Source organism: Thrips palmi, unplaced genomic scaffold (genome assembly GCF_012932325.1).
Source record: "Thrips palmi isolate BJ-2018 unplaced genomic scaffold, TpBJ-2018v1 HiC_scaffold_18, whole genome shotgun sequence".
NCBI lineage: Eukaryota > Metazoa > Arthropoda > Insecta > Thysanoptera > Thripidae > Thrips > Thrips palmi.
This window is the reverse complement of record NW_023144627.1, coordinates 5,969,901-5,983,992: the sequence shown is the minus strand read 5'-3', so window position 1 is coordinate 5,983,992 and position 14,092 is coordinate 5,969,901. Positions and strand designations below refer to the sequence as shown.

The 14,092-nt window shown below is 54.1% G+C and overlaps 1 protein-coding gene across 1 annotated transcript in view; it reads left to right on the top strand.

Annotated features, from left to right (window-relative positions):
- The window catches only part of LOC117644649 (forkhead box protein P1), a 68,929-nt gene that overhangs the window by 49,292 nt on the left and 5,545 nt on the right, over positions 1 to 14,092 (top strand). Inside the window, exons 5-9 of the mRNA XM_034384260.1 lie at positions 1,507 to 1,786; positions 1,968 to 2,067; positions 2,718 to 2,762; positions 2,931 to 3,007; positions 7,020 to 7,121. Coding sequence (XP_034240151.1) covers positions 1,507 to 1,786; positions 1,968 to 2,067; positions 2,718 to 2,762; positions 2,931 to 3,007; positions 7,020 to 7,121 — 604 coding nt within the window. The remainder of the gene's footprint in view (positions 1 to 1,506; positions 1,787 to 1,967; positions 2,068 to 2,717; positions 2,763 to 2,930; positions 3,008 to 7,019; positions 7,122 to 14,092) is intronic.

Below are 14,092 nucleotides of genomic sequence, written 5' to 3'. Positions count from 1 at the left end.
GATATGTAGGATAAAAATAATTTCCGATGGAAAGCACTTTGGGGACGAGAGTGCACGGGGAAAGGCGAATTAAATGATACACCTCTCGCCCTCGCACTGCCCGTCCCTTTAGTGTTGGGAGATGCACACAGAACAGCAAGCGTAGAGTCACTAGCGTCCTAAACGGTCATCAGCAAAAAAAATTTCAAACTAAAACACACTTCTTTCCGTCCAACTGGCTCGTTCCCAGCACAAGGCTGCGCAAGGCTGCAGCGCGCGGAGGCGACATGGCTTCAGCGCGCCGAGCGAGTGGACTCTGACGCAGGCAAACGCGATGCGTGCACCTTGGAGGGCAGCTGGAGACTGACGTTTTGCGTGCCGAGGCGGCCAAACTTTCCGAGGGTTGCCGAAGGATTAAGGCTCCCCTCCCGGCCGAACCAATCAGAGAGCGCCTCCGACCGGCCCGGGCCAGCGGGCTTTTATCGATGCCTCACCGGCAGGGCAGTTTGCCACTCTCCCGGGTTCGCTCCTCTCCCCCCCGGACAAAGGCGCTTTCGGGATAGGGTTACGGGCTCCATACGGGCAGTTTTCCCATGGCAAGCAAACATCTGATCGGGCACACGGGCAGGGCCCAGGGACCGGGACGGGGGGCCCCCGTTTGGGGCATCCGACCTGGTCTCGGGCGCTCTATGGAACAGTCCGAGGGTGTTCGGACTGATTCGGACCGATTTCGACCAAGTTTCGGAACATTTCGCTTTTATGTGGGACCGAACGTGTGACCCCACTAACAGATTCCTCGTTCGGAGAGAAATCCATTGATGGGGTCACGCGTTAGTTTCGACTCTTGTTTAGCGACGATCTCGAAACGCGTCAAGAGTTTCGGCGGGTCTTCTGGCCCACTGTGCTCTGCTTGGCTCTGCTTGGTCCCTCGCCACAAGATGGCGCCACAGCAACGCGATATCGCCTTATGGCCATTAACAGTTTAAAAAGTTAAGGAGCCATTTGCGAAGTTTGTAACGAGTGCGTCGCGGTGTGCTTACAACATAATAGCCACGGGCGAAACGCTGCCGCTTCGCGTTGCGCCGCGTCGCTCCGCGGTGATGCCCATGTTGGCAGCACTGTTTACGCGCCAACTTTAACTTGAATGTAATTAGAATGGCGGCCCAGCCGGCTGGCAAAAGGGTTTGTCCTTGCTGCTGCGGCCCCTTTCCAGACATTTTTTTTTTGAAAAGCTACAATCTAAAAAGGGGTAACATTTTTTTTAAAGTGACAGTTTTAGAAAAAACGTATCTAAAGGATTTTTTTAAATGTTACAAACTTTTAAAAAAGTTACAAAATTTGAAAAGGTTTTGAATTTTAAAAAGGTTTTAAAATTTTAAAAAGGTTTCAAATTTTAAAAAGGTTTCAAATTTTTAAAAGGTTTCAAATTTTAAAAAGGTTTCAAATTTTAGAACCAGTTAAAATTTTTGTAAAGGTTTAACCTTTAAAAAGAGCTCCCGTTTTGACGCGCTTTTGACATTGTTGCAGGCACCTGGCGCTGGAGCACGCCCTGGACGACCGGTCGACGGCGCAGGCGCGCGTGCAGATGCAGGTGGTGTCGCAGCTCGAGCTGCAGCTGCTGCGGGAGCGCGACCGCCTGCAGGCCATGATGCTGCACCTGCACCTGTCCAAGCAGCAGGCCTACCACGACCACCTGCAGGCGCAGCTCAACAACAACAACAACAACAGCAGCAGCAACAACAACAACCACCACAGCAACGGGTCCGGGTCGCCGGGCCAGGGCTCGCCCAAGCAGGAGCCGGCCTCGGTAACAACTCATTTGTTTAAAAAAAAATGAAAAAGCTAGCGGTGGTGGGACTTGAACCCGGACCTGTCCACAGTTGCCGCTGTCGCCGCCGCCGCCGCCCCCGCTGCCGCCACTGCCGCTGCCGCCGGGACTGGTGCTGGGGCCCCTGGGCCACGCCCCCGCCAAGCCGCCCCACGGGCAGGGCCCCCACGGCCCCCACGGCCCCCACGGCCCGCCCGCCCCCAACTCCGGGCCGCTGCGCCGCCGCCTCTCGGACAAGTGCGCGCTCTCTCTGAGCGGAGGTGAGGCGCAGCTTTACTGCAGATGACACGGCCGCGCCGCGCCGGTACAGCCCAAGTAAAAAGCGTTTCGCAACACGGTGTTGCTTTTTACTCCGCGAAAGACGTGCAACGGCCTCTGGTCCGACTGCTGGACCTCGTCTTGTCGCCAATGCTGCTGACGCGGCACGCGGCACGCCGTCAGGGGGAAAAAAGAAGGAGACGGGGAATGACTTCCTGTGGTTCCCCTACACCGCACCGCCAATTTTTTTTTCCGCATTTTTTTTTCCACCCCTGGCCTTGCGGTTCGTATTGCTGCGTTTAATCGCCTCGCGATACAATACGTGTTGACAAGGTCTCTCTCTCTCTCTCTCTCTCTCTCTCTCTCTCTCTCTCTCTCTCTCTCTCTCTCTCTCTCTCTCTCTCTCTCTCTCTCTCTCTCTCTCTCTCTCTCTCTCTCAGGATGCCTTTCTAACAACCTCCGCTCTCAGTTCAGCTCCTTTTCTAACCAATTGTGTCAACCTAAAACCACAGCGCGTTACATTTTGTCGTATGTTGTTTTCGAAAAACAGGAAATTTATTGTCTGTTTTTGGAATGACCTTGCTGTGCTCCCTGTCCTTGTCTAACCAAACCTGCCTGCTCTAACCATCTCTCTGTCTCCCTCTCTCTCAAGGTCTGCCCTACATGCTGGAGAGAGCGGGCCTGGACGTGCAGCAAGGTAGGCAGTCTCTCTCTCTCCTTTCTCTCCCCCGCCGGCCCGAGTTCGCACCCTTGTAAATGCACTATCAAAAAAGAAAAAAAGAGAAAATGGCGAGCTTAGGTTCTTCTGGCCCACTGTGCGACTGCAGTCGCTGTCTCTAACGGCGTGTCCGTGCTGTTGTTGCAGAGATCCAGCGGAACCGGGAGTTCTACAAGAACGCGGACGTTCGCCCGCCCTTCACCTACGCGTCGCTCATCCGACAGGTAAGCGGAAAGAACACCGTGTTCTGTTTGAAAAAATTTAAATTAAATTAAAATCTTAAAATTGATTAGTTACAATACGGAGTTTAGGTAAATTTTTTTCTGGGTTCTGGGTCGGGGAGGACTTGGGAGCTACACTACTTTCTGCGCGCTGCGCTCCCTCCGCGAAAGCAACTGATCCTCCCCGAGCTGTGCGGGTCGCTCTCCGCCGCTAGTTTGCCGGCCCGCCGCTATCTCTCTCGATCTCGCTCCGCGTCTCGGAAAGTCGGACAGCGCGCTCCCTCGCACTCCCCGAGAGTAGCGCCGTCAAATGAACACAACTTCATAACGCAGAGCACAAACAGGGTGGCCCACCCCGCACGGTGGGCCGGAAGACCGGCGGGGCGGCCAAAACTCCAGACGCGTTTTGAGCTCCAGAGTCGCAAAGCGGGACTCGAACCGAACGTGTGACCCCACCAATGGATTCCTCGTCCGGAGAGCAATCCATTGGTGGGGTCACACGTTCGGTTAGAGTCCCATTTAGCGGCTTTGGAGCTCAAAACGCGTCTGGAGTTTCGGCCCCCTCCGCCGGTCTTCTGGCCCACTGTGCGGTGCGGCCCCGCGACAAAATATTTACTCGCGATATAAGCTCGCGGAGGGGGTTTGGTTGGCAGCCTTGCGAAAATAGGAGCGACTCGTCAGTTTGGCCTGCGCGTCTTAGGCACGCCCACGCCTCCTGTCGGTCACGGGTTCGAATACCACGATTTTCCCCGACTTTTCCTTTTCGTGTTTACCCGCTGAGCGACAGAGAAAAGCCAGAGGTGAATCGTCTGGCCGCGCCTTCCTTCGTCTTTCGGCCGAAAACAGAATTTGCAATGCAGACTAGGTTTAGCTTTACACAGCGGCCGCCCAGCGAGCGGTGGTTCGGCGGTTCGCGCCCCGGCGGATCGAGGCGAGGCGCCCCTCGCGGCCAAATTGATAAACAACAATCTGCGGCCGAGCTCGCAAAGGCTACGCTATCGCCGCGCTCGGAGCTGCGGGTTCAAACACCACTCTTTTTTTTCTTCTTCGTGCATGTGATGTGGCTTTTTGAATGCCGCGCCAGACCCACTTAGGTGAAGGCAGCCCGTAACACCGCTTTATTTCTTTGTCCGTCGTCTTATCGCGTCCGGCGAGACGCGCTCCGTCGGACCCGGAGAGGACCCCAGCCTCGGCCGGAACCGGAAGTGGAACCGGGGCGGCCGGACGGCGGCCGGAAGACGCATACAGCGTCGCGACATATCTGTTGCCGGGCGCTTTTTTTTAAGGCGCGCTATAACTCAGGACGGCTGACCGGCCGGAGACGGGGCGGGGCGTTAGTGCAGCCCCAACGATAAAGTGTTTTGCATCCCCCGTCGCGTCAGCGCGCTGCGGGGAACGCCCCACAGTGGGCCAGAAGACCGGTGGAGGCGGCCAAAACTCCAGACGCGTTTTGATCTCCAGAGTCGCTAAATGGGACTCGAACCGAGCGTGTGACCCCACCAATGGATTGCTCTCCGAACGAGGGATCCATTGGTAGGGTCACACGTTCGGTTCGAGTCCTGTTTAGCGACTCTGGAGCTCAAAACGCGTCTAGAGTTTTGGCCGCCTCCAGCGGTCTTCTGGCCCACTGTGCGCCCGGGGTAGTTCCCCACTCGTTCCGGCGGCGTCCGGAACGACGCGACCTCTTGGCCTCGCCCCTCTCCCACGACCGGAGGACGTAATAAGAATGCGTGAAGAGGGCTGCCGGCCGAGGAGGCGAAAAAAACGCGGAAAAGGCGAAAAAATAAAACAAGGTGGCAGCCCTGCTTGCGGTGTGCCCGAGTCCCGCGGGAAAATTAAACGCAGTCTCTGCGAGTGTTGTTTGGTTAGGGTGGCGGCCCTGCCGTGCCCTGCTGCCTTCATCAGTCAGAGGGCGTCCGTTAAAAAAAAAACTTAAAAAAATTTAGCACAAAACAAGAATTTTTCCTTATTGGTGTAGTGGTACCTGCTGCATGGGACAAAACCGGAATTCTTGTCTCCCGTCTCCGTTATTTTGAAAATGGGAGAGAGAGAGAGAGGAGAGAGAGAGGAGAGAGAGAGAGAGAGAGAGAGAAGAGAGAAGAGAGAGAGAGAGAGAGAGAGAGAGAGAGAGAGAGAGAGAGAGAGAGAGAGAGAGAGGCGGCAGTGCATCCTCAAGATGCGCACCGCCTTCCTTTTTATTCCAGTGGTCATTATGCCCCCACTGTATGGACCACTAAATCAAACTTTATGGGTGTTGACACCAGTGGGGTGCGGCCGGGGCCGTGGCAGTGGCGTGGCAGTGCCGTGCCTGGAGGAGGGGAGGCAGGTGGTGCGTGGCGTACCGCAGCGCGGCGCGGCCTGTCCCGCGAGTGCGAGAGAGACAAGGCGACTGGCCAGGCCCGGGCCAGGCCCCTCTCATTCAGTATTCGGCGTAATATTTGATTGTTCGGCCGCCTTTGTGCGTGCGGCTCCTCTCTCGCAATCCTCCTCCTTCTTTTCTTCCCGTTTTCCGGTGTGTCCGCCAGTCGCGTCTGTACTCTGTATTCCACGCCAGGCCCCGGCCGGCCGGGCCCCGCCGCGGCCGCGAATCGAACGCTTTTAATTAGATTCATGGCGGAAGTTTGCTGCTAATCATAGCCGTGAAATGAGCCTCCTTATGCTAATCAGGTTGCATTACGGGCTTTTGGCACTCGGGGCGAAGGTCGCGCCGAAAAAAATCAAGTCTCATTCGTCGACTCACCCACAACTAGCGCATTTTCAACCTTTTTTTTTTTCGATTTTTTTGTCTTTTTGAATGCCTCCCCCACCCCCTACAGTGGGCTAGAAGACCGGTGCAGGCGGCCAAAACTCCAGAGGCGTTTTGAGCTCCAGAGTCGCCAAACAGGACTCGAACATAACGTGTGACCCCACCAATGGATTCCTCGTTTGACGAGCAATCCATTGGTGGGGTCACACGTTCGCTTCGAGTCCCACTTAGCGACTCTGGAGCTCAAAACGCGTCTCGAGTTTCGGCCGCCTCCACCGGTCTTCTGGCCCACTGTGCGCCCCTCCCTCGACGCCTCCTCCCCTCCTCTTCCTCACGAATTTGTCAAGGCTGAAGGCGGAGTGCGGACACGGCGACGGATCCGCGGGGATCAGCGACGTCTTATGAATGGGAGTGTCGAACCCGGTTCACCTGCAGTCTCTCCCTCCCGCGTGCCGCCGCGGGTGCGACAGAGACAGAGCCTCTATCTCGCCGGCCACAAATCCTGTGGACCTCCTCGCGCGACGCGGCGGCTTGGTGACGTTGAGGCGGCGGACGCCACGCCGTCCCCCCCCCCCCCCCCCCCCCCCGCTGCAACAGATCAGCACGGGCCGGGACAATATATTGGGACACACTCGGGGAAACGGGACGGCCGTGTGTGTGTGTGTGTGTGTGTCTTTGTTTACGCGTACACAACACAAACACGCACGCGGTATTTGTCCGAAGAAGTAAGATAAACAGAAAGAGGAAGGGGTTGGGGTGGCGGTGGCGGCTTTGGGGATGGGGCTTCCCCCTCGCTGTCAATCCTCCCTGGATGGAAATGGGGGCAAGTTGACGAGTCAGGGCAGCGCGGCGCAGATACTGCCTTCGAACCTCCAAGTTCGTGTCGTTGGCGTGACCAATTCGACCAAGTGCCGGCAGAGCGAAGGGACGAAAGTAGTCGGGATGAAAGTTAATTTTGGAGCGATTTCTGTAACTGAAACTAACCCCACTGTTCAACCAAAAATAATAACTTCTTGGATCAAGAAAAATTAAACTTTTCTTGGTTTTTGCAAGAAATTTTTTTCTTAGTCCATTTTTCTTCTTGATTGAAGAAAATTTTTCTTGTCAAGATTATTTTTTACAAAAACCAAGAAAATCATAAATCAAGAGACTATTTTTCTGGGTGTTCCTGTTGTAGTTTACATTTTTTTGAAAATATTTTTAAAGTAGTTTTTTTTTAAATTGATTTTGATTTTCTTGAAGTTGCTAACCCTGCTGTTGTGTTGGCAGGCCATCATCGAGTCGCCGGACAAGCAGCTGACGCTGAACGAGATCTACAACTGGTTCCAGAACACCTTCTGCTACTTCCGGCGCAACGCAGCCACCTGGAAGGTGAGTCGAGGGTGGAGCGCTCCCAGGCGCCGCGATGCATGCCTGCATGGACCGGTAGCGACGAAGCACGCGAAGCACCAAGCCAGTGTCCCAAACTTAAAAAAACGGCAGAAAACAAAAAAAAAAGTTAAATTTATTTCGGAGCAAACACACTAGCTTGGTGTTTCCCCATTGCTTAATCGATTGAATATGGTCAGCGTGGTCAAGGTACTTTCTTGAAACCCCTCCCCACAGTCCTCTTTTTTTCTTTTTTTTTTTCGAGATCTCGAAGTGCTGAGTGCCGAGTCGCCGCCTCACAGTGGGCCAGAAGGCCGGTGGAGACGGACAAAACTCGAGACGCGTTTTGAGCTCAAGAGTCGCGAAATGGTACTCTAACCGAACGTCTGACCCCACCAATGGATTGCTCTCCGAACGAGGAATCCATTGGTGGGGTCACACGCTCGGTTCGAGGCCTGTTTAGTGACTCTGGAGCTCAAAACGCGTCTGGAGGTTTGTCCGCCTCTACCGGCCTTCTGGCCCACTGTGCGCCTGGGAGCGCGCCGACTCTCCTTCCAGGTAGCCGCGCTGCGTCGCAGGCTCCAGATGACTGTCTTGCAATCTCGTTGTAAGTTGGTACCGTTGGTAACGCCTGTAAGTCTGTTGGTACCTTGACCACGCTGCCCTTGAGGAAGCCGAGCCCTTCCCAGGACTTCCAGGACCTCCAGGACTTCCAGGACGGACGGGCGGAGTGGGGAATGAGACAACTTTGTGTGTCCTTGGAGGTCAGCACAGCCTGATCCATTTAAATTTTACTCAAAAATAGGAAAGCCGCGGGGACTGGAAACTTGGAGAACATTCCCGCATTCCCCGACCTCCCTCAGCGGTGCGACCTCGCGTCTAGAGCGATGGCAATGAGTTGCCAAAGTTGATGTTTAAGCCGCAGCTTGCCTTCTTTCTCTCTGTTCGTCATTTTCCGCAGGTCTCCAAGAAGGGCCTCCCCCTCCCTCCCCCGATGCATTGATTAATGCAGGGTTACTTCCAATCAACTTCCGTCGGGTCGCGCCTGCCGCCCCAGCAGGCTGCTTCTCTCTCTGTCTCTCTCGCACTCATGCGGCGGGCCCCATGGGGCCACGAGTGCGAGAGAGACAGAGTCTGCGCCGAGACGCGGCGACGCCGGGCGACGCAGCCCATGTGGCGTCAAGGTCGACTGGGCAAGGCAGGGCCGGGGGTCGGGGAAAACTCAGCCGAATTATTAAAGCAGAAAAAAAGGGCCTACAAAAAACCGTTTGCGAAAAAACTTCTCGTAAAAAAAGATATTTTTGAAAATTCCGACAGTCAATCTACTTGGAGAGCTTTTTTGGTCCACTTTTGCCGGTGTAGTGGCTAGGCAGGGTGGCTGGGCACTGGATGGGTTCGGGGCGTTGGTGCCGCAGATCTCGGCCTCACTTATACTAATCGCAGTGTTTAGGTACCGCGCCCAGGCCTGCCGCACCCTCCTCGCAGGCAGGCCCGAGGCAGACCGCCGCCGAGCTTTTTGCCGGGTGCGAAGCGGGCGGAGCGCGAACATAAAATGAAATGAAAATTAGGGTCGGCCCGGGTAATCTTGCTGACCACTTGCAGCCTTATCATGTCCGGGCAGCGCGATTATTTCACAGTGGCTTGGCCGCGCCTTGCTGTTAACGGCTTGCTCGAGCGGGCCCGGGTTCGAGTACCGCCAGGGCGACGAAAAGCCGAAAACCCCCCAGCCCGACGACGGCTCGCAGTGGGCCACAAGACCGGTGGAGGCGGACAGAGCTTCAGACGCGTTTTGAGCTCCAGGGTCGCCTAAAGGGCCTCGAATCGAACGTGTGACCGCACCAATGGATTCCTCGTTCTGAGAGCAATCCATTGGTGGGGTCCGAGGGGGAAATCACTCGCGTAATAGTCGGGTCACCGATTCCTAGTATTACGCGTAATAGTAATAGCGTAATAGACAAATTTTTAAAAAATTTCCCTTTTTTGGGTCCGATTTTAGCCTAAATCTGGATATTTTCGAGCGTAATAAGCCTTCTGTAATAGCGTAATAGAACGTAATTGGGATTAGTCGGGTCACAGTTTTTAAGAGTGATTTCCCCCTCGGTGGGGTCACACGTTCGGTTCGAGTCCCATTTAGCGACTCTGGAGCTCAAAACGCGTCTGGAGTTTCGTCCGCCTCCGCCCACTGTGCGGCTAGCGCCCGGCGGGTAGGCACTCCCGTCGGCAGCCGCGTCCCCGGGTTGCCTACCCGCCGGTCGTAAGGGGCCTGGCCAGCAGCATCGCTCACTGCGGAACCGTTTCCAGAGAGCAGTGTGTCTCCCTCGCGCCCCCTGCGGAGCGACCCTCGAGTGCGAGAGAGACAGGGGCGCTGGTCAGCACGTGTTCGTCCTGCGAATACATTAAGAGGGACGGCGTTATTCGCAGCTATCTTCCCTCGGCGCGGCGCCCCGGCCACTAAGACCAGATAAACAGCCGCAGAATATGTGGGCTGGACGCTGGGCTGCCCTTCCTGTCGTCCGCTTTTTCCGAGGACCCTCCGCCCTTTAAATGGTGCTAATAGGCACCCGAGGGCGGAGCGGCGGAGCGGCCCTAGGGTGGAGCGGGGCCAGCGCGGGGTCGCCCGCCGGACTGCCTGCCCCTTCTCTCTCTCTCTCTCTCTCTCTCTCTCTCTCTCTCTCTCTCTCTCTCTCTCGCACTGCAGGAACCGCAGCACTCTCTCTCTCTCGGATAAGCCCAGCGATGAGGCCGTCTTACCGCGCTCTCCACATGGCCGTGGCCACCTCTCTCTTCTCTCTCTCTCTCTCTCTCTCTCTCTCTCTCTCTCTCCCGCTCTCCCGCTCTCGCTCTCCCTCTCCCTCTTCTTCAACAACCACACATACCCTCTCTCCTTCCTTCTTCATGCAAACAACCCTCTTATCGTCATAGTCCGCGTGTTTCTTTTTATTCTTTGCCCTACTGTTTGGCCTCTTTTTCCTCTCGCTACTCTCTCTCTCTCTCTCTCTCTCTCTCTCTCTCTCTCTCTCTCTCTCTCTCTCTCTCTCTCTCTCTCTCGTTTCCTTGCCAACTTATGCCTCGTTCTTGCTGACGACTTCTCTTCTTTGCTCCACGTTTGTACAACCATCCGCCTTAGACTGCAACTTTTTTTTCGGACCCTCCTTTCTCCGCGGTTTACGCTCCTTTGCCTTAAATACGCACTACTTCGAAAAAAAATAAGTACAGCATTTTTTTTTCGTCGCACTGTCTTTGTTTACTTCTTGACCGCACTGAAATCACGCTGGAGTAGTGGCCCCCCTGGAGGCAACGGCAAGCCCTGCCCGGCCCAGCCGGGCACTGAATGTCAAAAGTTTTCTTTATTATGTCGAACTGATCGCGTTAGGGCCGAGGGAGGACGCGTTCGGCGGGAAGGCACTGTCCTTGCCTCTCTCTCTCTCTCTCTTCTCTCTCCTCTCTCTCTCTCTCTCTCTCTCTCTCTCTCCCTCTCCCTCTCTCTCTCTCTCTCTCTCTAGGAGGAGGAGGAGGTGGACTATCTTCCATCAGTGCTGCCAATTCCCGTAATAACCGTAAAACGGTTCCGGGGATGAATCGGCCATCACTTGGGCGCGACACCCGTCCATTCCGGTTGGCGGCCCTGCCTGGCCCTGCCGCCCTGCCCGGCTGCTGTGCCCGGCTGCGCTTCGACTTCCGGAAGTCGCGCCCGTTCTCTTGTTTTGGCCGTTTGGCCGCCACCCTCGTCGCTACACCGTGAAATTGGCGTCGCAGGGACCATCCGTAAATTTAAAAAAGATGAAAATTGGCGTTTTAGGGACCATCCGTAAATTTAAAAAAAAAGATGAAAATTGGCGTCCCAAGAGGGACTATCCGTATTTTTTAAATAAAGACGAAGCGAAAAAAATAATTGATTTTCGTCTTGGGAACCATTTGTTAATTTTTTAAAAAAGTTAAAGAAAAGAAAAACATTGTTTTTCGTCCCAGGGACCATTTATAAATTTTAAAAAGTTAAAGCAAAAAAAAAATTTTTTAAGGCAAATTTGAAAAAAGAACGAACCACCTCAACCTATCCGAGGAGCCGAGTGACGCGATTTTGCTCCGTCATAGCAAAGTTGTCGGCGACTTCGAAACCAGAGCGATGACTCATTGGCCCCCCGTAATGAAAGAGACACCTCGAGGCGCGGGTTCGACTCCCGGCCGGGATTAGACTTTTGCTGAGGCGGCGTATTGACACGCCGCGTCGCAAACATGAGCTATTTACCCAGGGAATCACACTAACTTAATATATATGCAAATTGCTATGAATAATGTACGGTGAGCCGTCTGGAGGCAGGGTGTCCTCAAATTAAATCGCCATCCTTTTCTTTTTATTTTCCTACTATTTCTATCCCTCGCCGTTGTTATCCCGGTTTTAGGTAGCCTGTCTCTGTCTCGCCCTCCCTGTTAGTGTTTGGTAAATATCGCCGCTCTCTCTCTCTCTCTCTCTCTCTCTCTCTCTCTCTCTCTCTCTCTCTCTCTCTCTCTCTCTCTCTCTCTCTTGTTATTATTTCACGGCCGTCTTTTGTTTATTCCTGGCGGTTTCTCTGTTTCGCCGTTTGTCGGGAGAAAAGCGATCACTCTGTTGAAACCGCGCCATTTTCATTCATTTGTTTTTCCCGCCGTTTCTTGGCCGTTCCGCCGCCAGGGCGCGCCACTGACCGCGCCTTCATCAAGCATTCGCCAAATTTCGCTTCTTTTCATCTTCACAGTGCGCTGCCGCGCGTTGCCGCGCGTTGCCACGCATTCCGACCGAAATTCTCTTGTTCCGGGCGAACAGCGTGGCCGGCGTGGCGTTGCACAAAACGCGTTCTGTTGTTTCGTTTTTCCGACCTTTTCTAACGCGAGCGCGCCCGGGCCGGCCCGGACCGGGCGATGCCTTTTAATTTTTATACCGCTCTTTGTTTTGTGTTGGATGCGTTGTGTTCGTCAAGTATTCATCGCCCCTTTCAGGGCCGTTGTTTTCCTTGCCATGGGTGGGTATGGATTGCGGAGGTATTACCCGCCACTGCCAAAAATGACCGAGTGGGCTAGGAGACCGGCGGAGGCGGCCGAAATCCCGGACGCGTTTTGAGCTCCAGAGTCGCTAAATGGGACTCGAACCGAACGTGTGACCCCACCAATGGATTCCTCGTTCGGAGAGCAATCCATTGGTGGGGTCACACGTTCGGTTCGAGTCCCATTTAGCGACTCTGGAGCTCAAAACGCGTCTAGAGTTTCGGCCGCCTCCACCTCTTTTTCACAGTGCACCGCCTCCGCCAGGGCCTCACCTTGCCAGTGGCGGAGGCTTTTTTTTCTTCTTCCCTTTAATTTCCAATGCCAATTTCCTTGTCTGCGCGAAGCCCGTCAGTTCGACTCCCTTCTCTCCGGAAGAAGAGGTGGCGGGCGAGGGCTGCGGTAGTGAGAGAGAGGGAGACACAGCCCCGCGCGCCGCGCTGGAGGGAGCGAGAGAGACAGGCAGAGCCCCATGTGCCGCGCCGCCGCGCCGACGTGTGAATCGGGCCGTTATAGCCCAGCTCGTCGCGTCATATGTATGTGCAGCCGAACTTATAACCCGCCCCACCCCACCTCGCCGCGCCCCGCCCCACCCCACCTCGCCGCGCCCCGCCCCACCCCGCCGCGCCCCGCCACCCGCCTCGCCGCGCCCCGCCCCACCCCGCCGCGCCCGCTGCATCGGCTCCGTTCGTCATTACCATATCCGTGTTTGGTTTTACCTTTCTCTCTTGAATTGCTTTTTCGGCCCGCTTGAAGTAATACTGCTGGAAAGGAGAAACAGCGGGGTGCAGAATCCGCCTGTGTTTAAAAAAATATATCTCTTGCGCCTGGCCATGCGTTTTAGATGGATTTGTTTTTCTTTGTCAGGCCACAGGGGTAACAGGAGGGGGTATTTAGATATTTGGAAAGACGAAAACTACTGGAAACATCTAAACATTCAGAAGACCCCAGCTCCGCCCGTTTTAGTGAGACACCTTTGTGCAAGTGTTACATGTTTCTTGTCTTTTACAGGTACGTCCTCGATCGCTGAAAGTCATTTTTAAATAATCACTCATGGCAGTGAACCAATTCTTAGTATTTCTACCATTTTAAGAGACCCTTTGTTCCGATTGTGCGTGATGCCTTGAATCAAGGAGCATTAACTCCAGCCAAATCTGTACACCGAAATTCATCAAACATGTAAAATTCACTGAAGTTATGAAAATTCATCGAAATTCGACTAAAGGTCGTCAAAATTCGACTGAAATACATCGAATTTTGTCTGAAATTTATTGAGATTCGACTGAAATTCATTCGATTTGGACACCGAAATTCGCAGTTTCCCCTTGCCTCGAATTGGTTCACTGTCGCGACCGAAAGCATGCACCTGTTAGATAAGCTTATTTTCTCGCCTCTGCTGGCCTGAACAGCCTTGCGTTGCGAAAGCAGTAGAAAATTCCCCTTGTCGTGAAATTTTACCAAAATAAATAAAACCCTTAGTTATGTTTAAAAAAAATGTTGTCGAATGTTGCGAGCTTGCCCGTTGCTTGTCTTCTGGCGGGCCGAGGGCTGACTCTGTTTCTGTGTGCCCCGCTAGAACGCCGTCAGACACAACTTGTCACTCCACAAGTGTTTCATGCGCGTGGAGAATGTGAAGGGAGCCGTCTGGACTGTGGATGAGGTCGAGTTTTACAAACGGAGGCCCCAGAGGTGTGCTTCAGGGTAGGTCGCCCAGGTCGCCCATGTTCCCCCTCTTTTTTTCTTCCTCCTTATCTACCGTTTTATACATATATATCCATTTTTACCTCTTTTATACTCTATTTTTGACTCTCTTTTACTCTTCTCTGGTGTGGGTGTGGGGTGTGTGGTGTGTGGTACCATGTGGTGTGTGTGCTGTGTGGTGTTTTCTTGAGAACCACTTTGTGACCATTTTTTTTCTTACTTCTCTTTTTTACATCTTTTATTCCTCGCTTGCCTCT